The sequence below is a fragment of the Silurus meridionalis genome, chromosome 29, assembly GCF_014805685.1.
Source record: "Silurus meridionalis isolate SWU-2019-XX chromosome 29, ASM1480568v1, whole genome shotgun sequence".
Lineage (NCBI taxonomy): Eukaryota > Metazoa > Chordata > Actinopteri > Siluriformes > Siluridae > Silurus > Silurus meridionalis.
Window position 1 is genome coordinate 2,379,112 of NC_060912.1, and position 27,889 is coordinate 2,407,000.

Here is a 27,889-nt window from a genome sequence, read left to right on the forward strand (position 1 = left end):
TTTTATAATTTCCTCCACTCTTCTGGGAAGATATTCCACTATTATTTGGAGTGTGTTTATGGATATTTGTGTTCAGCCACAAGGTTGTAATGAAAGGCAGGTACTGATGTAGGGGAGGAGGCCTGGGGTGCAGTCAACGTTTACATTCATCCCAAAGGTGTTCAGTAGAGATGAGATCAGAGCTCTTTAGCAGGCCACTCAATATCTTCCTCTTCAAAGCATGTAAACCAGATCTTCAAGGAGCTGACTTTGTGCACAGGGGCATTGCCATGCTGGAACAGGTTTTGGGTTTCCAAGTTCAAGGGAATGAATGAATGAATGAATGAATGAATGAATATCTATCTATCTATCTATCTATCTATCTATCTATCTATCTATCTATCTATCTATCTATCTATCTATCTATCTATCTATCTAATCTAATCTAATCTAATCTATCTATCTATCTAGAAAGTGAGAGCAACGATGAAGAGGATGAAAAGTGGAAAGTCGGTTGGACCAGTACCAGTAGAAGCTTGATTTGGAAGGTGAGAAGATGCCTGAGGAATGGAGAAGGAGTTTGCTGGTACTGATCTTTAAGCATAAGGGAGATGTGCAGACCTGCAGTAACTACAGGGGAATAAAGTTGATCAGTCACACCATGAAGTTATGGGAAAGAGTATTGGAAGCCAGGCTGAGAGAAGAGGTGACCATCTGTGAGCAACAGTATGGTTTCATGCCGAGGAAGAGCACCACATATGCATTATTTGCTTTGAGAATGTTGATGGAGAAGTATAGAGAAGGTCAGAAGAAGTTGCATTGTGTGTTTGTGGATTTAGAGAAAGCGTACATCAGGGTGCCGAGAGAGGAGTTGTGGTATGAGGAAGTCAGGTGTGTCAGAGAAGTATGTGAGGGTGGTGCAGGACATGTATGAGGACAGTGTGACAGCAGTGAAGTGTGCAGTAGGAACGACAGACTGGTTCAAGGTGGAGATGGGACTGCATCAAGGATCAGCTCTGAGCCCTTTCCTGTTTGCAGTGGTGATGGACAGGTCGACAGACAAGGTCAGACAGGAGTCTCCGTGGACCATGATGTTTGCAGATGATATAGTTACTTGTGGTGAGAGTAGGGAGCAGGTTGAGAAGAGCCTGGAAAGGTGGAGGTACACGCTGGAGAGAAGGGGAATGAAAGTAGGAGTAAGACAGAGTACATGTGTGTGAATGAAAGGGAGGGCAGTGGAGTGGTGCGGTTGCAGGGAGAAGAGGTGGAGAAGGTGTATGTAGGATGTTTTGGAGACGAGGTGAGATTGAGATGGTTTGGACATGTGCAGAGGAGAGACATGGGGTATATCAGTATGAGAATGCTGAGGATGGAGCCACCAGGAAGAAGGAAAAGAGGAAGACCAAGAAGGAGGTTTATGGATGTGGTGAGGGAAGACATGCAGGTAGTTGGTTTGAAAGAGGCAGATGTAGAGGACAAGGGGGTATGGAGACGTATGTGCAGCTTTAGCGCCCCCTAGTGAGAGAAGCCAAAAGAAGAAGCAGAAGCAAAAATTAAATATACAAACATTGAAAACAAGAATTTTGAAAACAGAAGTTAACTGTTGTAGTAGACAAATGCTACAAATGCTTATTTTTTCGTTCCATGTAGAAACCTTGACCCTCAGCATGGAGGAGAATGTGGACCCGTTTTCCTCAGAAGAACAGCTCAGCTTCTAGACGCACATCGCCTCCATCCACAACATCAAGATCTATTGGTAACGAATGACTCGTTTTCTAACTTGATGCCATGCCCATGCCTTATTTTGTCTAATAATTTAAAGAAACAAGGTCAGAATATGTTGTGATTACACAACCACAATTAAAAATAAATACAATTCATAAAGAGACAAAATAATGGAAAAAAAATTATATATATTATACAATTTCTATATCATATAATATTATAAAATACTGATTTCATTGATTTGGTAACAGCCAAAATGTATTATTCTAAATGACTGATTTAAATGTAAGAATTTGACTCAAAAGACGATGCACACACAAAAAAAAAGGCTTAAAAATGCCCATAAAAATCGATTGAAACTCATTGGACAAGATGAATCTCGGTCAGAACGCAGGTCAAAGGAATATGCTGAAATACTTATAATGAAAATATGAAGAATATCGAACATTTTCGGTGTCAGCTGTTCACGATAGTCCCAGCACAATAACGCACTCGGCAAAATATCCTCCAATTATAGTTATAAATCCCCCCAAAACATACTGAGGGAATTTATTGTTAATATCCCACACCCCTGATTTGGACACAAATATAACAGGGAGCCAAATGATCACAACAAAGTGAACTAAATGAGCTCCAGTTTATTGGCTGTCGATTTGTAGTGGTTTCTGAATTCTGAGTGAAAAAAAAACATCCTACATCTGTTCACTCGTTCATACCCACAACGCCACGACAGGGTTCTGTACGTAATGTGTGTACATAATGTATTTATTGATTTATTTTAGAGAGGTTGAGCGAATTTTATTATTATTTTTTCGACCTCGGGATTTCGGTCGGATTGCACTTGTCGATAACCGATTAATCAACTAATATTTTTTTTAATGAATACTGGATAAAAACAAACGTATCACTCCATGTAAAATAGCACTGAACTATTCCAAAAATAATAAAATGTAATTTCAATGCTTCAGGCCTTTTTGTGAAGACGTATAAAGATGGCGGTTTTAAGCATGATCGTCGATGTGAAATGGTACCGCTTTAAAGTGAGATTCCATTTGTAGCGTTAGGTTAAAAAATGCTTTAGAAGTATTGTTTGTTTGTTCATTTCAAAATGTACTCCAATTTTTTCAAATTAAGTTCATTCTATATGTTAAGTTGAATGACTATGAACTAATATTAACAAGGTACAGCACACGATCTAGCAGCAGGAAAAAAAAATATTATTGTATAATAACAGCGGACCTCCAGCAGAGATGCAAACCGGAAAAACTATCAGTATGTTTTATTTTTTTTGTATTTTGCTGATAGAAGATAGTTCCAACTATCGGTTGTGATTAATCACAACCGATAGTTGGAACTATCTTTTATCAGCAAAAAAACCCCAAAAAACATACTGATAGTTTTTCCTATAACAGGCTAACCTGCAATTGAGTAAATTCCCAGTTTATTCTCATTCCTTTCCTTTGTCTTGAACACTCCTGGAATTTCACAACCCTAATGGTGACAAAAATAACCTAGTGTTTCTATGACGCAACCCAGACGAGGTAGGCGTAGCCCCATGACGACATCGTATTGACGACATGATATTGATGCCAGGGTCCAACTTTGCTCACTCGTTTTCATGCCAATTGCCAGGTGTTGTGTAGTGAATGAATAAACGATCAGACGCGGCAGTAGCTTGTTTATTTTATCATTTTAAATCAAATTATTATTATTAATATAAAAAAAATTGACATTTAATTAAAAATGTGCTTTTATTTAAAATAAATTCTCAAAGGTAACCGTTGGTTGGGTGGTTGCCCTCATATCTCACCTCAAAGGTTACAGTATTATGCTAATATTATGACGCATAGGGCAAAATCAGGTCACTCGTTCACTCCTCCCTATAAAGCGTATGGCATAAAGTTTACTCGGTGTGAAGAAGGGAATGAAAACGAGCGAGCGGATTCAGAGCCTGGCGTCAATATGCATCAGTGAGCATTTTTGTCACAACCGTTAAACCTGGAGTACACCGTAAGTACACCCTGTATCGCAGCTTTATCAACACAATTTTTATGTATATTCAACATTTATGTTTATTATATAAACTTACATTTTATATTTAAAAAAAATGTAGGATGTAACCAGACTACGTAGAGGGCATAATCGCCGGGTTTCCTGTCTGTGTCCTTGAGTCGACGGCGCCAAGCTACTCGTTTTGGTTTTGCCGAATCTTCTATTTCCGAGGAGAATTTTGTGGCTACAAGCGAATGATTGACTGTAGCGAATGAAGTCCTTTACTCAAAACTCGGACCCCACTAATGTACCTTCTATATAGTGCACCTCATATGTAGAAGACACTAAGCAGTTTCTGTAAACAAGTTCAAATAAAGAATGGACTTATCACGGAAATTTGATATTAAAAATGACCATTAATATCAGACTGAAAACACGTCATTCCTGAATAAAATGCACCTTTTATTCCGCAGCGGAAAGTAAAGGTAATACTTTGGAAGTAGCGTTGCCATGGCAGTAATACTGGTGACATCGATCACGGCGTACAGTCATGGCCGGATTATATTTAATGCCTCGGTACTATTCAAGACGTTGAATGCGTGCTAATAGAACGTAATGACAGTGGGTAACAGATTTTCGTATTTTAATACTGACCTACCGCTACTTGAAATCAGCGAGACTAAAGAAATCGGTGACGAAAGTGTACCGAGTTTGATATGAAGGGAATTAAAGAGCCGCACACTTTTTATGTACCCCTGCAATACCTTTCACTGGACAGTAGGGATGTGCATCTCCATAAGTAAGATACTTTAAAGATACATATAAAGCAGGGAAGGAAAGGATCCAACATGGCAACCATTCCATACCATGCAATTCCATATAGACTGTGATTGATTGGAACCGACTGCACCATACATGTCAATGAGCCGAAGCGTACGTCCGAGCTCTGTGGGCGTTATTTAGAGAGTTGTCTGGAGTGTTTATTAATCATGGAAATGCCTACCCAGTCACCATACCTAAATCCTATTGAACTGCTCTGGGATAAACTGGGAAAGTTCTGTGGTACAAGGGAAGCTGACGGTTTTTTCTTCACTTGAACTAGGAGACCAAAATCTGTTCCAGATTATTATTATTATAACTATCGGTTCTGATTAATCACAACCGATAGTTGGAACTATCTTCAAAACAGCAAAGAAAAAAAACAAAACGATATTCATCGTACTGGTGCATTCAAGGATGTTCGGACCACTCCTCCATTAGCATGCCCTTAGCTGCGATCACGGCCCTAATGACATTCTTGTTGCATTGCATGCTGGGAAGAGGGCTGCAAGGTGCCGCAGGGGGCCTTCAGGAATCGGCAAAATCTCATCCGAGCACATCAATCGCCAGCATTCTTCCTGCTTTGGAGTGAGGGGAAAAAAAAAAGACACAGCCTTCCAGATAATGTCTTTCATGGTTCAATAGCCTTCCAGGGGTTCTGTTCCTGCATGACGGGGATACATGGGCAAATTAATGTTTGCATTGAAACAAATCGTTCCCTCCGCATTAGATACGAAACTCTGCAAATGTCTATTTGATACATATTTGATCAACTACAATAAGGGGATGTACAGAACGATATAAATGACGCATCCAGTTCTTGGTGCATTACAGATCCGGTCGCTTTTGCTGAATGTCCTCCTTCAGGCATGGCACTCCAAACACCTCGGACGACTCACTGCAGTGTGGCCGTAAATTCGCCAAATCATGAGGGATTTGCCCAATTCCACGCAGAATTTTTTATGTTTGCTCTTCTAATTTGCTGTCCATGATAAAGTCAGAGTTGTGGTAATGCAGATGGTGAGAATAGTACCAATTGCACAGCTCCCAGTCTTTTGGCACACCGATTTATGAAGGTCAGTGCTCCCTTTGACTGTGCGTTCAGTCTTGTGCTGCCATGTGTTGGTGTGTTACAAAACTATTCTTTCTTCGAATCTTTTTTATACCACTTCGTAAAAGCGATTTATTTGAAGCTGTGGATGCTGGGGGACCTTGTTTGCAAAAGGGCGATAGATAAAACCACAGATGCGATAGATAAACCACAGGGCGATAGATGGACCACAGATGCGCCACAGACCACCCCTGATCGAGCTGAGACGTACCGTATACTGGTAAGGCACGTGGATGTGTTTGAGTATTTCTTTGTCACACTATGATTCAGGGGGAATAAAATGGAGGGGGCGGGTAGTCCTTGCCTCAGTAGTCCACAGATTTTGGGCACAAATTGGGCAGTTGTTATTAACTAGAACATGTGTGGACGGTGCTTGCGACAACATACCACGGGGTGGGAGGTCACAAAGAGGTGTTGCAAAAAAAATATATACAGACAGAAAAGCAGCAGACCATGTTACCGTCATGTTGGCAAGAATAGATTTTTCCACATAGGTTTTCCCGAAAAAGTACTTCATACCCCTAACCAAAAACATAATCTTCGACTTGAGTGCCTTTACCATAATTCCAAATGCAGTCAAGAGAGTTTTTTTTGCTCTTGTGGGACACCAAGCAAATGTTGTGCAGTTGTACCATTTCTAGTCTTTTTCCCCGAACACTCGGAAACCTGGTTTTGCATTAAAGACGCCGTTATCGTTCATCATCGTTTATTAAGAATGACATTTCCAAAGTACCTAAATACAGACTCTCGTGTAAACTCTGGCACCGGGGGGGGGACGTGTCAATCTGAAACTCTGCACCACAGTTCGGACAGAAGCGAGAATATAGGAATTCATGACAAAATATGAGGCGGTGTGTGTAGGACACTCCCTGCTCCTTTCAGCATCTCCTCTAGAATACTGTACAAATGTAAAAAATAGTGTTTGCTCTGATATTGCAGCGTCTTCCATCAGTCACAGGAGCTCGAGAATAGATTAGAAAATGGATTTCAAAAGCAAAACTTAACACAGAATATTTAATAATAGTACATTTCTCTCTGTACAAAAGAAACGATATTGCTAACACATCAGTATCGCATGATAATATATCACACAGGATGTTCACATTTCGGAATTAGCGCCGGTAGTGTACGAAAATATTGTTTCCTCGAAGCGGTCGATCTTTGCGGCAGTTCGCAGATTCGTCCGATTTTTTTTCAGCAGCAGTGTTTGGGACAGAGGAGACAGACGGCCTTCAGGTTTGTAGGCCAAATCGTGTAGGGTTGCGGGATTTCATTCACAGCTAAGCATCCGGCCTGCGGAAACGCATGCACGATGCTGGGAAGCCAGAGCGTTAGTTTGTAAACTTCGTCGTGGCTAAATAGGTACCTGGGGGGAAAAAAAGTTGATATGGTAGCTAGTTAGCAATCTGGTTCCTCTGGATAGTGACATATCGGTACAGCAGGAATCCTTTTACTCAAGGCGGTGTGTTGTGGATTGTGTCGATTTGCCGGGATTTTGAACTCGCAACCATCCAGAAGCGGATTGCTTCATAGTGAACGAACGGATTGTTTCAAGAGAACTTGTAAAACAGACTGAGAAATTAAAGGGGGGGAACGAACAGGGTGTCGGCACGGACACAGTGCCGGTGAGGTGATTCAGTCCGGGATCTCTTGCTCAGTTTCCTCGTTCACACACACTGCTCCGGGTTCACGCGCTTCCTCTTCCTCCTGAATAAAAAACAAAGATCGTGTTCACATCACATTGCGTTTCATGATCATTACAAACATTGAGTTTATTAACAAGAGACGAAAAGCTCTTGTTAAAATTTCATATATCCAGTGGAAAAAAAAAATCTTGCCCTCTGCCTGTATATTGTATTCTTCCATTTTTTTTTTATCAATATGCCATCTTTTCAACCTCAGCCAAGCAACAAATACTCGTGCAGTACAACATCGCGGGATGCTCGTGCCTCGGAGTCACTTAAAGCTCGGCGCGATTTAGAGGAGGACGCAAATAGAAAACGACGGCCATCTCGACAGTTAAATGAGTCTGACAGATGCAATTATCCCCTCTTCCTGAGGTTAATACACACATCTACAGCCAGCCATGTGTGATTACTTATTCCCAACCACACACTGCCCTCATCCCTACGCTGGAAGGGCAGCTGTATGACTCACACACACACACACACACACACACACACCTGAAATGACACCTCCTCTTAGGAAACTTCAGCCAAACTGATCAGCGATGGACCCTCGCATTCTCATTGATTATTTAGCTGATGTGCTATTTCCACGCGGATCTCCAACACGCGCCGTCTAGACGGCTGCTGAAACATGACGCGGACTGTCGGTCCTAAAAAAACGCTAACGACCCTCTCGCTAATGCGCAGCGTTCTTTATGGTTCACGCTTCGCTCAGCAATACGACGTCTTTTAACTCAGCCCAAGAAGAATGTAAGGTACGTGAACACTGTTAAACACTGCATGCCTCACCGCTATCATCCATTCATGAAGACGTGATTTACGTGCAGGAGCAAAGAGACACAGATCACATGCACTCTCCTTATAGCACACTGTACATGGTTTACTGTAATAGTAATTATGACTATAATTCAGAAATATATATACTTTAAGTAAAATAAAGATAATACAACAAATACTAAAAGTAAAAACTATTGTACTTTTACTAACAAAAATACTTAAAAATACAACTACTACAATTAATAATAATAATAATAATAATAATAATAATAATAATAAAAATACTACTAATCAACTTTTACATTTATTGTAGTTTACTGAGGGAATGTACTACAACTAAAAAGAAATTCTACTACTATAAATAAAAATAATGACACTACTAATAAAAATACTACTACCACCAATAATAATTATAAAAAATTCCACTCAACTTTTTGTTGCTCACTGAGGGAATACTACTAATTCAACAAATACTAAAAACAAAAAAATAATATAAACAACTAAAAATAAATGATAAAACTTCTACAAATACAATTGCTTCCTCTACGACTAAGAAAATATCACTAATGCTACTCCTAAAACTACTTTTAGTATTTTTATTATTAGTACTAATAAGTACTACAAATAATACTATTGCTACCTCTACTACTAAACATACTACCATTACTACTATTAAGAAAAATACCACTTCTACGGATAAAATGAATACAAAAAAATAGAACTACTACTAAAACAATGTAAACTACTACTGCTAATGATAAATAAAATAAAAACTACTACTAACAATACTACTGACACCTTTAGTACTAAAAACACTACTCACTACTGCTGCTGTTACTATAAAAAATTACTCTACTACTAATAAAAATATTCCCACTATTAAAAAAATCAATACATTTACCTTCATACCCCCCAAATCAAAACTAATGTCAAACGGCCCAGAAGCATTCTCTGAGAGGGTGGAGACAGACGAGCGTCCCTGACCCAATTCAAAAGCTTTCTTCTGTTTTTGGACTTCAAAAGTAACAGTGTGATGATGATCTGTAAATGATGTGGGCCAAATCCAGGAGGTATCAGCAGGAATACTTTTAATCCTAAATATGATTTGTAATATATTGTGTTGCTGGAATTCGAGCCCTACAACCTTCCAGAAGCTCATGAAACACCACGATACGAAAAATATACCGTTCATGAGGGAAACAAACAGGTTATATAGACAAAAGTATTAGGACACCTGACGTAGTTCTACCTCGGAAACCTTTGTGACTACAAAGTTGGAGGAGTGCGGTAGACCGAAATTTCCCCTTTATGTGATGTGCTTTACATGGAATGGATTAGATGATGATGAGTGGCCTGCTATAGTGCTGTAGACCCTCTTGAAAGCCTTTGGGATGAATTGGAACCGGAGCTACATCAGTACCTCAATCTCCAGACATCGAAATCTGGTGGAACATCTTCCAAAAAGAGCGGGGGTTATTATAATAGCAAATGGAGACTCTGAATTTATCTACTAACCAGGATGCTCAGTTCTAATGATTTACGCATCCAGACTTTGTATATAAAGTGTTAGCAGATGCCGCGCGGCCTTGACGGAGGACCGTCGACCTCTGCATGACAACATAATTCAAATCCCAGGCCTGCAGAAGAGAGAAATTCGTTTTACCCCGAGCGCCCGGGCTTTTTATTTCGGTCCGTCTGGCCGTCTCACATTCTCAGACTCGCACTGTCTGGAGGGAACTTTTGATATACAGCGAGGCCCTTTATGAAAAACGCGCCTCTTTTTTTTTCCCCTCCTGAACTCTGGACACTTTGTCGCAGCCGGCCCTTGGGCAGATATAAATTCGCACCTCGTGAGCTTGCGAGTGGCCGATCTGCCCATGCGCCATCCACCAAATCTCCCCGACAAGCCTGCCAATTTTCCAATTACCCGCGGCGCTGTACGTTATCTCCATGGCCGCTCGGTGGTTAAATGAGAAACCACCTCATGCTAAATGTCTTAGTTGGGCTACAGCGCCCCTCCCTTTTTTTTTCTATATCCACTTCTAGACTTTTGCTGATTTAGAGCTTGTCCCTGGGGCAGTGCCCCTGGACTCTTGGAGGGGCTGATTTGCGGGTCCTGCCGAACGTCCCCTCCCTCCCATCTTTTTTCCTCAGGGGGACAGAAGATGACTCGTTTTGGTTCGTGAGTTACAGCGAAGGCACGGCTGCTGCTGGCAGGATCGCATATAATGCGGCAAAAGCTGCTCAGGAGTGTGAGCGGAATAAGAAAAAAAAAACAGTATTTGTTACTTGGCTGTTTTTCGGGGTCTGAATGCGTGGACTACGTGGTCATGGGCAAGCAGTTCGTGCCCCGGAAACTACTGCACTGATTGATCGATGGACGGAGAACAAACGTGCAAAAACTCACATAAAAGAAACGGCGTTGAACTGAAAGTCATTCGATGTGTGCGCTCACCATCTGAATTCGGAATCTGCGATTTCTCATTTTTAGAAATGACTCGTTTTTGAAGGCGTACCTTCAATTAAAAACAACTAGTTCGAGATTTATATCCCCTTGTCCTTTTTGAACTACGCTAGAATCCCTCAACTAAAGGGGTGGGGGGGTGGGGTGTTGAATACGATGTTTATAAAGCACATATACTTATGACCAGGTGTCCACAAACTTTTGGCAATAGGGTGTACTTTTACTTCAGTAGAATATTTGATTGCTGTTTCCACCTCTGCAATCATGGCTGTGATCTCAATTGGAAGTGGTTATTATGATTGAGTTCAAATGGGCCCCTAAGCAAGGCCCTTAACTCTCATCTGCTCACAGGTGCTCAAAAGAGTTGAGGTCAGAGCTCCATAGCAGGAGGTCCACTCCATGGGGACACTGGGGTCTGAGACACGTCTGAGTTTTGGCGTTTGAAGAGAAAATGTCACGCTTGTGTGCAGTTTTGGGGAAGAACCACATACGGCTGGGAAAAGTCTGCCCATATCGTGTAGATGATTAAATAAAAACAAGGCATTTCATCTTAAAAAGAAAGAAAGAAAGAAAACTCCGGTCTTTATACCGACCGTGAATTGAAACGTTCCTGTCAAACTCGGACTCGATGTTCTACCTGAGACGTTAAGTGATTTTATGCAAGTCGGGGTCCAAAAACGCACGTGTCATTCGATTCGCTTCTGCTTCAAAGCGCTTTTCATATCAATCCAGAACGTGTCGCTCAACCTCTCTCTCTTTTTTTTTGTTTGCAGACAGGATGACATTTCCTCCGCGAGGCAGCCCGAGCCATCTCGAGCACCCTGACAGGCAGCGGCATTGTGGGAAGTCTCCGCCAAGCTCCTCTGGGACGAACCGCGCCCTGCCACTCACGCTGCCGCCCTCTGGCAAACGCGTGCATACGCGCGCAGCGATAATGAAACGCCACGTGCTCCGTTCCGATCGCATGTTCGAGCGCGTCAAGAAAAAAACAAGTCCCAAATACGATGGGAGAGGTTTATAACGGAGACGGAGGCACAGGCGCTTTTTCATCGCTGTTACCAAGAGTTAAATAAAGCAGGAACGCTGGAACGATAAAAGACATTAAACTGAAACAGAGAGAGAGAGAGAAGGAAAAAGAGGTGTATAAAAGCTAGTGCAGCTATTTACTCAATCGTTTCAGGATTACTGTTAGTACATTGGCTACACATTTAACTATATTTTTGTGTGTGTGTGTGGGGGGTGCAGCGAGTGAGAAAAAGAAGGGAGAGAACGAGTGAGTATAAAAGGGAGCACAGGATGATGAAAGAAAGGCAATAAGCAAATGAGAAAGATGGAAAGAAAGACGGGGTGGCAGAGAAAAAGTGAGAGAAAGAGGGACAGACAGTGAGAAAGAGACAAAAAGAATGAATGAGTATGAAAGGGAGAACAGGGTAATATGAGAGAGAGAGAGAGAGAGGTAAAAGAGGAATATGCAAATGAGAAAATGGACAGAAGGAGAGGGGGCAGAGGAAAAAGTGAGTGAGAGAGAGAGAGAGAGAGAGAGAGAGAGAGTGACTGCAAAGGAGAATTAGAAAATAAAAAGATGGACAGAGAGTAAGGAACAGTATGAGTGAGAATGAAAGGAGAACAGGAGATAGAGAGAATAAGTGAATGAGAAAATGGACAGAAAGAGAGGGGCAAAGTAAGGAAGTGAGAGAGAGAGAGAGAGAGAGAGAGAGAGAGAGGGCTGAGAAAAGGAAACGGACAGAGGGAGTGGAAAAAAAAAAAACAAACGCCAAGAAAGACAGAGACAAACAAAAGTGACACATAAAGAGGCATATAGACTGAAAGAGAGAAAAAGGCAAAGAGGAAGAGAGAAGAAGAGAGAGAGAAAGACGAAGTAAAAGAGACAGAAAGCGATAGAGAGACACAGAGGGGGAGAGTGAGAAAGTGGAAAAGAGTGAGACAGTAACCGTGAGAACGAGAGACACACACACACATTTGGAGATATAATGGAAGAGAGTGAGACGGAGGTGTGTGAGAAAAGGGGATGAGGGGGTAAAGAACAGAATACAGACTGAACCCTAGGTGGCATCAAAGCCTTGTGAAGTGTGTGAATGTGTTCGACACACAGACTCCTGCAGCCGCACCGTGCTGCGCTTCTCCATCCTCCTGCCTCCTCACACTCACACACACACACACACACACACAGTCAACTTCATAAAGTGGGATTAAACTAAAGCCGGGTGAAAAAGAATTCAAATTTACGACGCTGCTTTGGCTTTAATGAGCTTTGGCGTCCTTTATCAAGCCGCCGCAGTCCTCAAAGAATTCAGCCGCCTAATTAGTATGACGTATTTCCTTATCGTGTTTTCTGCTTTTATTGTCTTCCCTTGCGTGTGTGTGTGCGTGCGTGTGTGTGTATTGTGTATATATTTATGCGTGTAGTGCACAAGCCTTTATAGCCTCCTCCTGCCTGATAGGTGCCGCTGTGCGTTTGCACAAGACAGATTGATGTCCTGCGACGATGATGAAAACACACACAGCGCGTGAAGCCGGAATAACACGGGGGGGAAAAATCGCGAAGACGACGTCGAGTTCCGCTCGGGAAAAAAATCAAATAAATAATAACGCTCTGCGCCAAAGGACGGTTGATAAACGGGCGCGTGACGTACGAAGGCGAAATCTTCAACGTTCTGCGAGGGAAAAAAAATTCAATCACCGGCAAAAAGTTTGGGAACGCCGGATCCGACATCACGTTCCACATTTGGTTCACGTTTGCGTTAATGATAAGTTCCACTCTCCTGGGAAGTCGTTCCACTAGTGATGGAGTTGATGTAGGCGAGGAGGCCTGGGGTGCACTCAAGTGTTCACTTTCACTCTGGAAGTGATCATAAGGGGGTCCAGACACTTTTATATTGCATGTAAATGGGCTGGAAAAGTCAGGTGTCCAAATACTATTGCCCTTAAAAGTATATGTGTGTGTGTGTGTGTGTGTGTGTGTGTGAGTGTGTGTGTGTGAGAGTGTAAAAGTGTGTGTAAGTGTGTAAGTGTAAGAGAGTGTGTGTGTGTGTGTGTGTGTGTGTGTGTGTGTGTAAGTGTGTAAGTGTAAGAGTGTGTGTGTGTGAGTGTGTGTGTGAGTGTAAGAAAGAGAGTGTGTGTGTGTGTGTGTGTGTGTGTGTGTGTGTGTGTGTGTGTGTGTGTGTGTAAGAGAGAGAGAGAGAGCGTGTGTGTGTGTGTGTGTGTAAGAGAGAGAGTGTGTGTGTGTGTGTGTGTGAGTGTGTGTGAGAGTGTAAAAGTGTGTGTAAGTGTGTAAGTGTAAGAGTGTGTGTGTGTGTGAGTATAAGAGTGTGTGTGTGTGTGTGTGTGTGTGTGTGTGTGTGTGAGTGTAAGAGAGTGTGTGTGTGTGTGTGTGTGTGTGTGTGTGTGTGTGTGTGTGTGTGTGTGTGTGTGTGTGTGTGTGTGCGTGCAGTGATTTAAAGCCGCTGTCGGAATGCTGGATATGACACGAGCGCGTTTAGTCATATACACTTGGTTCATTAGGCGGCTGAGGCTGTGTGTTACACGCTACATTGAACCACCTCTGGCCCTCTCCTCCCTTTTCCTTCTCCTCCTCTTTTTTTTGTCTTTGCTCCCTCTTTCTCTCGTTCTTATAGGTCCAGTCAAAGCAAGTCTCCAGAAAGCACAATTAAACTTCATGACGGTGCATATCTGTGCTCCCTATTTCCGTTTATTACAAAGGGCGTTCATTAATCTGCCTTTTTTTCTTCTCTCTCTCTCTCTCTCCTCAGCCCCCCGCCTCTAAGAATGCGTTTTCCATTTTAGTGAGGCGTGACGGATACTGAGGTGAATTTAAGCGAAGACGGCTAATTAAATCAGCGGTAAAACGCACAAGCCTACATCTGATAAGCCCTTATGCTTGGGGGGGAAAAATATAACAGTGAGCGTAAAGTACTTTCACTCCGTTTCCAATTTCGAGCATAATATTAAATCACAAATTAACACGAGCGCTCGGCGGCTGCAGGTAAATTGGTTGCCTTGTCTGATGCACACTTGTTTTTTGGGGTAGTAGTGGGTTACCGGGGCGGGGAGATTGGGGTGCTGCTGCATGGGGTTGGACAACCACTGTGTGGTAAGAACACAGGTTAGAGTTCCATATACAGTAACAGAGAAACTGCTTAGAGAGAGAGAGAGAGAGAGAGAGAGAGAGAGAGAGAGAGAGAGGTTAAAGATAGTGAAAGAGATACGAATGCAATACAAATGTCCATATTTGCCATGTCAACAAAGCAACCTATGAATCTTGAATCCTGAGAGAGAGAGACTAAGGTGCAGATGGAATACGAGAGAGAGAAAAGGAGAAAAGAGAAAGAGAGAGTAAAAGATGGAGAAAGGCAGAAAGTAAGAAAGATGAGGGAGAGAGAGACAGTTTGAGACAGAAATTGAGAGACAGACAGAGGAAGAGAGTAAGAGTGAAAGATGGAGAAAGGCAGAAAGTAAGAGAGATGAGGGAGAGAGAGACAGTGTGAGACAGAAATTAAAAGACAGACAGAGGAAGAGAGTGAGAGTGAAAGATGGAGAAAGGCAGAAAGTAAGAGATGAGAGGAGGGAAAGTGAGAAAGCAAGAGAGATGGAGAGAGAGACACAGTGTGAGACAGAAAGTGAGAGAGAGAAAGAGACAGTGTGAGACAGAAAGGAGAGAGAGACAGACACAGTGTGAGACAGAGAGAGAGAGAGAGAGAGAGAGAGGGGGGAGTGAGATAAAACAGGAAAGGGAGAGACAGATAGGGAGATTCAGACAGAATGTGAGAGAGAGACAGAAAAGGAAATAAAAAGAAAGAGGCAGAGTGGGAAAGCGAGAGACAGACAGAGAAGGGAGTGAGACCGAGAGATTCTACAACAGCTAACAGGATCCAATAGCTTTTAACTATTTGCTAATTTAATGCTTGTAATCAGTAGTATCACTTTCTACCTTTTCTTTTGAATATGTACAAAAAAATATATATGAAACATTATTTCTTTATCGTTATACACAATATGCACAAAAGTACCAGGAGTTTAGAGTCAATTTATAGTTAAGGGCCTTGCTCGAGGGCCCAGCAGTGGCAGCTTGGTGGTGCTGGGATTCGAACTCATGACCTTCTGATCCAGAGTTAACCACTGAGCTACCACCTCCACATATGTGCATTTTCCTCAAACATAAACGTTCGCAATTGTACGGGACGCCGACACGATCTTGTGCACCAAGCCAGCTCCGTGAAGATATGCTTCAGGTGGGCTTGAATGGAAGATCTCCTGCTATAGAGCTCTATCGAAAGCATTTGGGATGAATTGAAACGCTGACTGCACCCCAGGGCCTCTTCGCCCACCTGACTTTACTAACTAGCTGAAAATGAAATCACCAATCTAGTGAAGCATCTTCTCGGGAATTCTAATAGGAAAGGGGTCTAAATGTGGGAATGGGGTGTACCAAAAAAAAAAAAAAAAAGGTCAGGTGCCCAGTGCCCAGTCAGGTGCATACAGTGTAGCCCAAATTGTGTATCATCATAAAAGGTCGACGTTATTTAAGTATCCACATCTCTCATTTTATTCATGTTTGAATTTCTTTTTTTCTGTTTTCTTCAGCACCATTTGTACGTTTCGGTTATTATGGGATTTCTGCTCTTTTTCATCAACACCACCTACCCATGAGTACAATACAAGGCATGTTGGTATAAAGAAACCTGTGCAGGTGCAGAAGAAATCAAGGTGAACAAGCTCATACTGGACCGAAGAAGTGGTAGAATTCCATTTTTTATTTATTTTTTTTTAAAGAAAAGACGCAAGCAATCCCGAAGAACCCAAACCCTCAGAAAAAGAATGCGCGTTTCATCCGTGACGAGCAGATAGCAGTCCCCTGACCCTCATTAACAAGATTTATAGCAGCTCAGAGATACCCTCCAGTACAAACACATTTGTAACTCTGTGTCCCTATTTGAAAATGTGTCCTTTGATATTAAAATATCAAAAGAACGTGTGAAGACGGGCTTCGGATACTAGAATTGGAACAGTATCCTGATTTAACATGCTAATACAGCTAAATATGTAAACAAAAGTAAGATGTTTTTTTGAGCACACTGTTTTACATGTTTTGCTCTTATAATAACCTCCACTCTTCTGGTAAGATGTTTCACTAGATTTTGGCTCCTTCTGCTACAATTATTTACGTAGGTGAGGGTGAGGAGGTCTGAGGTACATTCCGATTCATCCCAATAGAGTTGCGCTCTATTGAAGGCCACTCGAGATCTTCCACATCTCCAAGTTCAAATCAACAATCCAAATGCATCCTAAGACATTTTATACAATTGTGTACCTTCGCTTTGTGGTAACAGTTTGAGGAAGAAGCACATGTGGCTGGAAAAGTCAGGTGTCCCAATACTTTTTTTCTGTGTAGTCCTGTATGTCACTTTGCAAACTAAAACTTCCTGCCACATAAACATTAAAAAATCTTCGGGGGTCGGGGGCTCAAGGCGCTGGATCACCAAGCTGCCACTCTTGGGCCCTTGAGCAAGCCCTTATATCCTCCAGAGCTTTGACCACTGGTGAGGTTATTAACGTCGCCGGGATATGCGGACAAGAAGAAATGTCACCATGCTGGACGGCACATATGACAAGTAAAAAGCTTTTTATTGGGTCACAAAACAGTTCATCCAGACAATGTTGGTAAAAATGTAAATAAAATTCTATGTTGGCAAAAGCAAATTTGAATATTTTGCTTCATATCCAGGATATATCTTTTCTCCTCTTCACTGGCTGCAGCTTCAAAGCAGTATCAAGGGGTAAATTCACCAAAGACCACCATGATGTTCTTTAGTCTCCCCCACCCAAACAAATCGTCCCAGAACTGGTTATGAGAAGGTGGTTATGTCACAGAACCCAGCTCTATACATAGATCTGACCCTACAGTCACAAACATTTCATCCACTGGTCTGAGCTTTCATCTGCTGTAGGTCTTGCCCTGTGGATGACTGATCTATTCCTCGAACGCAGCCGTGTATAAGAGACCACCAGGGCAGGCTTATTAAAATCTATTCAGGGCTGAGTAATGGGGCAGGACCATCACCTTCACTCTTGTTTACTCCACAAATTGGCCCCTGAGAGAGGGGGAAGGCGTCTGGCTCGCCTAGTTAAAGTGATCGAGGTGACGCTGCTTCATTGATTTTCCCTCTGTCTTCATAAACTCCCATCGCCGAGTGGAACGCAGAGGGCCGCTGTTTGGACCCAGGGCTAACACCCTACGGATGGGTCCCCCAAGGTCCCGAACCGCCGCTCTAAATCACGATAACCTTTTGTCAACACGGTGGTCGTGAGCGTAACAAGCAGACGACATCCACCCATGCTCCGAGGACCCAAGGGTCCTATTGCCCTTGACTTCAAGAGCTTAAAGCAAACTTTATTCATTTCACCTTCAAAAGTGTGTCTGGATAAAGATATGAGTGCACAGGTTAAAAGCTGAGAGAGCAGCGGTCGGATGTTTTCTGGCTTCCTGCTTGTGTCCGTCTATTATACCTTCACCACGCTGCAGAAGCATCAGATCAGACGGAAAGGTTTTCAGATTGGAGATAACTCTAGTTAACAGTAAACATTGCAGTCTTTATACCAGTTTTGTACTTTTGGTCTTGCACCATTATACTGGTGTTCATTAAAGGCAATTGGCAGACGCCCTCATTCAGCACGACTTACAACTCTCTCATTTCTGGCCTTGCTCAAGGGCCCAGGAACAGCAGTTTGGTGGTGCTGAACTCATGACCTTCCAATCAATCCAACATCTTCCCACATTTGTCAAGAATGTTTGCATTAAGATTTCCCTTCGCCGGAGCAAAATCTATACTAGCAAGACAATGTCCTTGTGCACAAAAAGAGAAACCAACAAACTCTGACCAAAGAATATCAAAAAACCCTGAATAGAAAGGGCGAATTCACACCAGGCCTCCTCGAATACCATCAGTGTCTGACAAATCAATGCTTTTGTGGCTGAATAGTAAGAAATCCACACAGCCTTGCTTCAAAAGCCAAAAAAAAAGCCTTCCCAGAGGAATAGAGGTAATTGTAAGAGCGACGCGACGGGCAGGTGACGGCAGGTGGCTTCATATTGTGGACTCTGTAATTAGGGTATGATTGTGGCCATTTATTTGCGTCCCCTTTCATCTATTTTTCAAAAGGTATCCCTCACTTCCCGTTTAGTTTCTCATTTCGCTGTTACTCATCTTAATGCTAATTCTCAAGCGTCAAAGCTCCCTCTTTCTCTATCCTGCCATAAAACTTGCACCAAAACAACACAAATCTCACATGCGGACTGTTTAATTTACGTTACGACCCTCGTTTTCCCGCTGCCACCACAGGGCCTGATGTTCATTTGTTTTCAGAGGCGTAAACAAAGAGTGGTAACAATACCCAGCGAGAAAAGTGACACTACTTCGGCACTCTCTTAAGTGTGAATTAATGTCAGATCCGCTCCACGGCCGCATGCTTTCGGAAATACGAGGAGATTTGTAATTAAATATTTCTAATCTAATTGGATTAATATTCATTACCACTCACATTGATAAAATACTTTATGCACAGGAACAGATGATGGTGGCAATAACTACTGTACGCTACGTCCCGAGAAAGCTCTGCTCGTTCGTTTGCGTCGGCATCAAGATGCCGGGTGAAAAAAAGGGCGCCCGGACCGATGAGTAATGATCTCCATTTTCTCTTTCAATTTCCCATCTACGCTAAAGCAGCCAGACTGAGGCACTTAATTAAGTTAATTACGCTAACTTAATTAGGCCGTTTTGCAGGTCACTGTGCGAGTGGTCTGATTGATGAGTGCGCTTGTAAAGGTAATCGCCTTTAGAACTGGCTTTAACAAACAGCATGTTAACTGCTCGGTCATAAATAACACCAAAGTGCTTAGCGCAGGGCCGTTCAGGACGTGTGAAATCCTGCGCCTTTTAACAACCGAGTCAGGGAATTAACTTTGACACGTACAGGGCCTGTCAAAAGTTTGGAAACACCAAGGTTTTTATAGTTTTCGGAGAGACACGTCCATGTTCCTTTGCTGATATTTAACAATACGAGGATTTACTTTGACCAAAAGAATACAGAAATGTACAGACTTTATTTTCATTGAAAAACCTCCCTTAGCACAAAGAACAGCTTTACACACTTTCAGCACCCAGACAGTTCTCCAAACATTTAGCTGAAATACTTTGCAATGCCTCCTGTAAACGTCCCAAAGATGTTCCTCAGTACTTGGAGATTTCTTCCTTGCAATCCAGCTCATCCCAGAGCAGTTCAATAGGATTTAGGTGACTGGGCAGGCCGTTCAATGATAAATAACACTCCACACGACTCTAAATAACGCTTACAGAGCGTAGCTTTGGCGCATTGTGTTTGTCGGTTCCAATGATTTGGAAATGCATGGCGCTAAAGTATGGAATGGTAGCGATGTTGGTTCCTTTGGCTTAGAATAAGTCTCCAACCTTCCCTGCTCCAAAACAACCCCAAACTATTAAGCTTCACCCCCAGCACAGCCTTTGTTACACCCTTAACTTCAGGCAGACGCTAGAGGGGGAGCTAAAGCCAGAACTTTAAGGCTGACAAACAAACCATCAGGCTTATGGACAGTGTGGTCCTATTGCCTTTCCCTATTACTCCAGGCACAGATTACCCTCTGATCCTCAGAAAGTTCATAGACCCCGCCCTTCCCATACCTTCAATACAATTTTAGGCTTCAGACTACATTTGCATACTTGGGTCTGTACAACAACCTCCTCAGGACTTAATGTAAATGTGTCATATGTCTTTTTTTCCTTTACGTCCTTATCATTTGTACCAGCAGCTGCTTGAAGGATTCACAAAGCAAGAATTGTATTGTAGGTTGTAACAGTGTAGGTTGTACTTTCCTGTACGTATAACCTATGATAAACTTGAATCTTGAGCCTTCAAAAAGCGCAGCTCTCTGGGACCCTTGATTTGCCTTGGGCATTCCTGTTTATCGAGTCTTTTGACTTGAGCATGTCGGCTTGCTCTCTTGTGGGTATTACCGAGCCCCTGCGGTGCTTTAAAAACAAAGCCTGATATGGCCGAGCCCCCCCTTCATCACGGGAGTGTAAATAAGGCTCGAACAAGGCTTCTGGGTTGTGACGGGCTCTCAAATTAAAGGCCATCTATATATTACAGCAGAAGTGTCGTTTTATTGCCGGAATCAATTCCGCGAGGCTCCAGAGGTGACAGCGCTGGAACGCGGCCCCCGGTGGCTTTGAGGTTTATCTAACATGTGCAGCCAGGGGAATACGCAGCCGATGTAATGAACTCAACTCCACCTAATAAAGGCTTTACTGCAGCGCGCTGACCCCATCACACCCTGCGTATGCCTCCACGCCCATAAACCATACATGACATATCTTTTTTTATTTCCCCTCATCTTTTTTCTCCTTTAATACAGGCAGACGTAATTAAGGGATTTTATGATCGAGTGGCCACGTGCTGACAACTTGTCCATGTGAAAACAGATTTAGCCTCTTTTTCTTTTAATATATATTATTAATCAAGACCTGAGAGGCAGAAACCCATCCGCAGTGACCTTTAAAGAAGCGTTTCGAAAGAAAGTCAGAGATGGACAACTCGGCGGATCAGATCGGGGCATGACTGGTACCTCGTGTCAAACCAAGGCAAGATAGAACAGTGTCCGGGTGGTGATGCATGCGTGGCGGTTTTTGCCCCCCTTTGCATTTTTCCTTTTGATCGAGATGTAGCGCGTGAGATGCTACATCATTTCTCTAAATGCTTCTCTGCGCTCATCTGGAAGTCAAGGCTGGAAGAGATAACAAATCACCTCATCGGTTCCACTTTTCACCACTGCTGCTGCTTCTTCATTTGCCACCTGCCAGCGAGAAAGAGGGAGAGAGTGACGTACATCTTTAATGGCGACCCTCCCTTCGTCTCAGTTGGAAGGTTGAATCACGGCAGAGTTTTTGTTTAATTACATTTTTTTTTTTTAATGGCATTAGAAAAATCCACGGCTACGATATTTGCGATATTTTACTACGCACTTATAATCAGGATTCTCAGTGAAACAGAATTAAAAATACTTTTGAAGGACTCGAACTACACTAGATGGACAAACGTTTGTGGGCCCCAGACCATAAGACTCGTACGTGCCTTTTGAACATCCCATTTGCTAGTCATAATAAGCTCCGGCCTTCTGGGAAGATGTTTCACTAGATTTTGCAGTGTACTTGTAGATTTGTACTTGTTTTGTGGGGATTCAGACACAATTGTCTTAGTAAAGCCAGGTACTGATGTAGGTAAGAAGAAGAGGCCTGTGGTGCAGTCCAATTCATCCCAAAGGTGTTCAAAAAGGTTATAGAGCTCTATGGCAGGCCACCTAAGATCTTCCACTCCAACCCATGTAAACCATTTCTTGATTGACCTGATTTTGTGCACAGAGGCATTTTCATGCTGGAATTGGTTTGCATCTACTAGATCAAGTGAAGGAAAAATTTCATGCTCCCACAACCAAAGACGTCATTCACAATTGTGTGCCTCCAACTTTGTGGTAACAGAGGAAGAAAAAAAACCCACAAATGGCTAGGAGAAAATGAGGTCTTTGGATTCGAAGGTCAATCCCAGCCACACCAAGGTGCCACTTCTGGGCCCCTGATCAAGGCCCTTAACCCCATAGCTGCTGAGTTGTATGAATGAGATAAAAATGTAAGTCGCCCTGAAAAAGGCCAGCTTCCAAATGCCATAAATGTAGGTGTCTTAAAGCTTTAGAGCTTCAGGTAGAGTCATCCTTACTGCTAAACCATTGGTCAAAGGGTTTCAAATTTGAACCTGATACAACACCTCCTAATACTATATATACACTGTCCCTCACCCCAAAACACACACACACACACACACACACACACACACACACACACACACACACACACACACACACACACACACACACAGGTTCGACTCTGCCAAGAGGGATTAGGTCCGATTACATTCTCTTCCTCGGCGAAGGACACTTGGGTTCTCCCAGAGGTAAAAACCTAAAAACTTTTCATAAGTATCAGCACATGTAGGAGTGATCTTGGGCAGGTTTTCTTTTACAAGGACACAGCAAGAAAAGCAAACAACGATACCAATGCATGCCTCGATTTCAGGCTGGACGCAGGTACCAGGCGGCGGCGGCAGCAGCAGGAGCAGGAGCTACAACCCGAAAGAATGTGTACACCAGAGAGGAAAAAGAGAGAGCAAAAAGTGTGTAGCCCAATTTTCGCAGGCTGTGTGTAAGCGTGTGATTAAACGGGATTGCGTCTAGGCTTTCAGGCTCTCTGGGGATTGGAGCGGTTCCCCCTGCAGGCTGCCAGAGAACTCGTTAAAAAAAAAAGAAAAAAGTGAAGGCTTGCTTAATCCGGCGTATGCCTCCCACTGTCTAAATCTCCTTTCTCTACCTCCGCTCAGCGCTTTTGTTCACAGCCGCTTAGCCCTTGTGTTGTAGCAGCAGGTCATTATTCTTATGCTTTCTTCTGCGCTTTCGACTTACAACACCTAACAGGGCGCACGACGGGGGTCAGTCGTCGATTCAAATTCTCGCCACCGCGCGTTATAAAAGCCCGGGATCCGAGAGAAATTGTATTTCGTATACAAAAGCGGTCTGCTCGTTTACTTGTCTAGCTCAACGTGTACAATAAGCAATTAGACAAGCACATACATCCGTACAACGATTAGCCGTGCTTTAATTGAATGTCGACTCAAGGAACAAAATGATTTTCCTATTTTCGGACCGGAAAACGAAAGCAAGACCATTCTGGCGCAGAACCGTCTTTAACCTTTTGATGTTAGTGCTCGGACGGTAATCCCGCGCCGACGTTCCCGTCACGCAGACGTCCCGCTATGCTTTTTACATTCCACTTTCGCTCCGGCAACATCAATTAACCTCCATTTTCCATGCAGATAGAGCCTGGCAGGCCCGGGCTGGCCTTTTAAAGATAAATTGAAAAAAGCGGGTACATTTATTAACTTAATTAGGTTTGGATGTTGCCTTTGATTCAATGAGGGGGGACAAAATGTGACTGAGGGGGGGGGAAGGAAAAATAAATAAATAAAAGATATATATATATATCTACGTCACTGAAGGAAAGACATGAATGAATACGGAACTCGATGCTCGAGTCAAAACGTCTCAAATCTGATGGAAGGAAAATGATGGCACTGTTTAAAGTGGATATCAAAGAGTTTTTTCCTCCATGACCACACCATCATTGGGGCAGTCTTAAAATTCGAAACGCGAGGCTACTACACATTGGATCCATTTTTACGCATCCAAAAAAACGTGTAAAGAGTCATGTCCTGACGAGCGGTTTTCCTTTGCCGCATATGAAATGCATGGAATTTGTCTCAATTAGGGTTATGATTTCCGCCGGAAGTAGCAGCAGCATGGACTGACTTGCGCCGATGCCAATATGTTTTGATTATGTGCGGAAATATGTTAAAACGAGAATAAAAACAATATGATGTGCTGTTCGTGGTTGCACTTATAACCAGATGAAGCTTAATTTATACACAAACCAAAAGTTAGAGTGGACTTCACTTGCGAGATTGCAGGACATGCCTGTCTTTCCTTGCCTGATCGCATTCTCGAATAGTTTTTCCAGACTCTTTATTTTCCCACCTACCTACGATTGTAGATTTTAGATATAAACCACTAGTTGGCGCTCAGATTATGCTTCTACTACTCGCCTGATGCTAATGGTAATACTAATGATATATACATCAATAATAATACAATCATCATCATGAGCGTCAATCCCACTTCATATTATGTGCATATGTTTAAAAATTTTTTTTTTGCATACAGAAATGATGGTTTATATGTGGTAACATAAGTTTATGTACGACCCCGAGTTTGCACGAAGCCTTTTGAAGGATTTGAAGAAGAGTTGATGCAATGTGTGAATGCGATTGAATTTGAACCCTGAACTAACCCCTACCCCTTTAATACACTTCCAAACTGACACTAACCAACAAACCACCCACCCACAACCACCAAAGAATGACCTTCTCAACTGTCCCCAGAACATCAGAACTTAAAAACTTAAGAAAGAAAAAAACAAGACGATACCTCATTCTAATTAGATAGAAATCTCTCTTGTTCTCTTGCTCAAACCGAAAACCCTGAAAATTATAATTGGGACCAACATTATTTTGTGATCCGAGTAAAAAAAATCACTTGAAATGCATCACGGGGTGCAGGGGAATGCGACAAGCTAAAGACATTACAGCCCTGTCTTCACCTTAGGCTCCCTAAGCGACTCTCACCTTCGACGACGAGGTGTCGCATTCCTGACAGATCCAGCCGTATCCTGTCTGCTTAGGCGACTTCTTCAAGGGAGGGTCCAGGCAGCCGAAGTGGTAACACAGCTGACACTCATCGCACCTACGGAGTACAGGGAGAGCGATATTACCAGAGGGAATTCAGCTCAAGGCAGGGAGTAGCGTCTACGCCGACACGTCCGCGTGCACCGCAATGTATCGCTGCCAACAAAGCGGCATGGCCCTCATCAGGCGGATTTGATCGATGGTGACGGAGCAGCTTCCTGTCAGGTAACAGATGCTTAATAGATTCAAAACACATTGGCACAGCACCTCTCACATGGCCTTGTACAGCCATCATAAAACACGCCAGCTTGATTGGCTCGGCTGAAATAGGATTCCGTGCATCTTGCCAATAAATCTTTAAGGGATATATATATATATATATATATATATATATATATATATATATATATATATATATATTTAAAAAGTCAAGGGGTTTAAAAAGGAGGATCGGCCATACTAGCACTCCTGAACACATCAGTTCACATGAGGTATGAAAATAAAAGGGAAAAAAAACCTCTCTAATGAAAAGCTGATGGAACCTGAACCAAGCAAATCCTCCATTTATCATGCATGGGCTGTTAATGGTGAATGCCTGGATGCCCTTGAGGCCAGGCTCCATGCCCTCCCCTCTCCTTCCTGTCCATAATTAACTAATTATGTTGTAATCGATAGTGAACATTTAGATTTGGCAATGTAAATCAGATAAAGCAGATAAGGGCCGAGGAGGTCAATAGGCCCCCCTCCCCCGTTCCTCTACGTTATAGACATGAGGGGTGCTAAGGCTCTTATCAAACGATGTCCAGGAGGAGAGCAGGACAGAAAAACACTTCATTATTTATTGGCCTTAAATCAGATCAGACCTCTTTTTGTCCAGCCACGTGGTTGAGGTCAAAGCTCTATAGCAGGCCAGTCAAGATCTTCCACTCCAGCCCATGGAAACCATGTCTTTAAAAAGCTAGCTATGGACTGGAGGTAGACTAATTAAACTTTCTTTCGGCTTCTCCCATTAGGGGTCACCACAGCGGACCATCCGCATGTTTGATTTGGCACGTTTTTACGCTGGATGCCCTTCCTAACGCAACCCTTCCCATTTATCCGGGCTTGGGGCTGGCACAGAAAGTGGCTGGGTTTGGTTCCCTGACCGGGGCTCGAACCCGGGCCGCAGCAGTGAGAGCACCGCATCCTAACCACTAGACCACCAGGGAACCTGGAGGTAGACTAATTAATCGGCAAAAATCCAATAGTTTTTCCAGCGTCCAGCCTAGAGATTGTTCACGTTGTGACCTAAGACAGAGCTCTGCACGGAGAGCGCTGTTATATTTATTGTTTATATTTTGTTAACTAGTATCTTCGTATTTATAAAATTTAGCACAATTTCATGATTCAATGCTTTTTTTTCTGTTTCGTTTGCTTTTGTAATAAAGTTCAGTGTCCATTTTTTGTTTTTAAACAAACATTGGTTGATTAATCAGGGTTCCCTGGTGGTGTAGTGGTTAGGACGCGGCGCTCTCACCGCCCTTACCCGGGTCGATCCCCGGTCAGGGAACCAACCCCAGCTATTAGGGTGGCACAAGCCTTAGTGCCGGTCCCAAGCCCAGATAAATGGGGAGGGTTGCGTTAGGAAGGGCATCCAGCGATGCCCTAATGGAAAGTTTTTTATTGGTTGGTTAATCGGTTATTGGCAAGTACAATCCAACCTAACTATCGGTAAAATCGTTCGACCTCTACTGTGTACACGGTGGTTCAGAGGGGTTGAGGTCAGGCTTACAGGACAACCACGTTCTTCTAATCCTTAACATTTAAGGGATTTCACATGGGCATTGGAAAAGACAAGGATATTCTGTACAATTGTGGCCTTCCGAATTCAGCAATGACCAGATATTTGTGTTGTTTAAGTGCCCACAAATATACAAAAAAATCTCAAAACCAATAATCTAATAAATAGCTAGCTGTTCACTATAGAGTCCTTACCACCAGGCTCAGCTCAGGCGTTTCAAACCAACAACCAGGCAAAGAAGTTTTCAATCAAACAGCATAATCAGCCTCTACAAACTAGTAGAGGTGGAACAGAGGTTCCAAACCGATCTAAAATAAATAAATAAATAAAAAAAACACTATTCAGATGGTTATGGCATTTCCCCCCCATGAGTTAAATTAGACTCTGCGAAACAAATAACCAGATTGCGGCGTTTTAAACAGTTTTATCATCAAAGCATTAAAATGATCATGGAGTTTCCAACCAACCTGCCAAATTAGACTCTACAAACAAATAACCAAAATATAAACTGCTTTTTTTTCAGCATGGAATAATAACGTGATCATTGTTTTTCCAACCGAGCAGTCAAATACAACAGGGTTTAAAAAAAAAAAATAGACACAAATACTGTTTGAAACAAAACATCAGATAATCAGCTTGAAGAAACCAGAGAATGGGCACAAGATAGTCTTCAGATCTACAGTATGCAAATAAAAAATTTATGTTTTTGAATCACTTTTGAAATACAGGGAATTTTGATTAGGGGTTCATTTAAAGACCACAGGCCACAACCAGGGGTTGCTCATTTCCCGGTTTGTGTATCAATTCAATTTAATTCTATTTTAACATCTAGATTGTCACTGAGTAGCTTTACAGAAATATATACATGTCAGAAAGCTTGAAACAGACAGTCTTTTATAGTGCATGACTACTTCAATTAGCGGAAAGATTTACAAATATACAGATGTTTATTTTAATAAAAAGTAATAAAAATCCCCCTCAGCATGAATAATTCAATTCATTTTTATTTGTCTAGCGCTTTTAACAAGGGACATTGTCTCAAAGCAGCTGTACACAGATAAAGCGGTAATAAAAGAATGAATAAGCTTGTTCCTTCTTACTGCATGCAAGTGAACCAGTGGAGAAGAAAATCTCCCCGATATAACAGGATTGAAGAAACCTTCAGAGGAACCAGACTC

General features: G+C 42.5%; 1 protein-coding gene and 1 long non-coding RNA gene across 5 annotated transcripts in view; one reads left to right on the top strand and one right to left on the bottom strand.

The window, feature by feature from the left end:
• The first annotated feature begins 491 nt into the window (after positions 1 to 491).
• LOC124381881 lies at positions 492 to 12,015 on the top strand. Its single transcript, XR_006924939.1, has 3 exons — positions 492 to 527; positions 1,630 to 1,735; positions 11,329 to 12,015. It is a non-coding gene; the product is annotated as an uncharacterized LOC124381881 (long non-coding RNA).
• phf14 (PHD finger protein 14) overlaps positions 6,627 to 27,889 on the bottom strand; it is a 75,688-nt gene continuing 54,425 nt past the window's right edge. For 3 of the 4 annotated variants that reach the window (XM_046843776.1, XM_046843774.1, XM_046843775.1), the window contains 2 exons: positions 24,872 to 24,989; positions 6,627 to 7,333 (listed from right to left, as the gene is read on the bottom strand). In XM_046843776.1, the coding sequence (XP_046699732.1) occupies positions 7,262 to 7,333; positions 24,872 to 24,989 (190 nt within the window). In that variant the 3' untranslated portion in view covers positions 6,627 to 7,261. The remainder of the gene's footprint in view (positions 7,334 to 24,871; positions 24,990 to 27,889) is intronic. The other variant, XM_046843777.1, reaches the window with a different exon arrangement.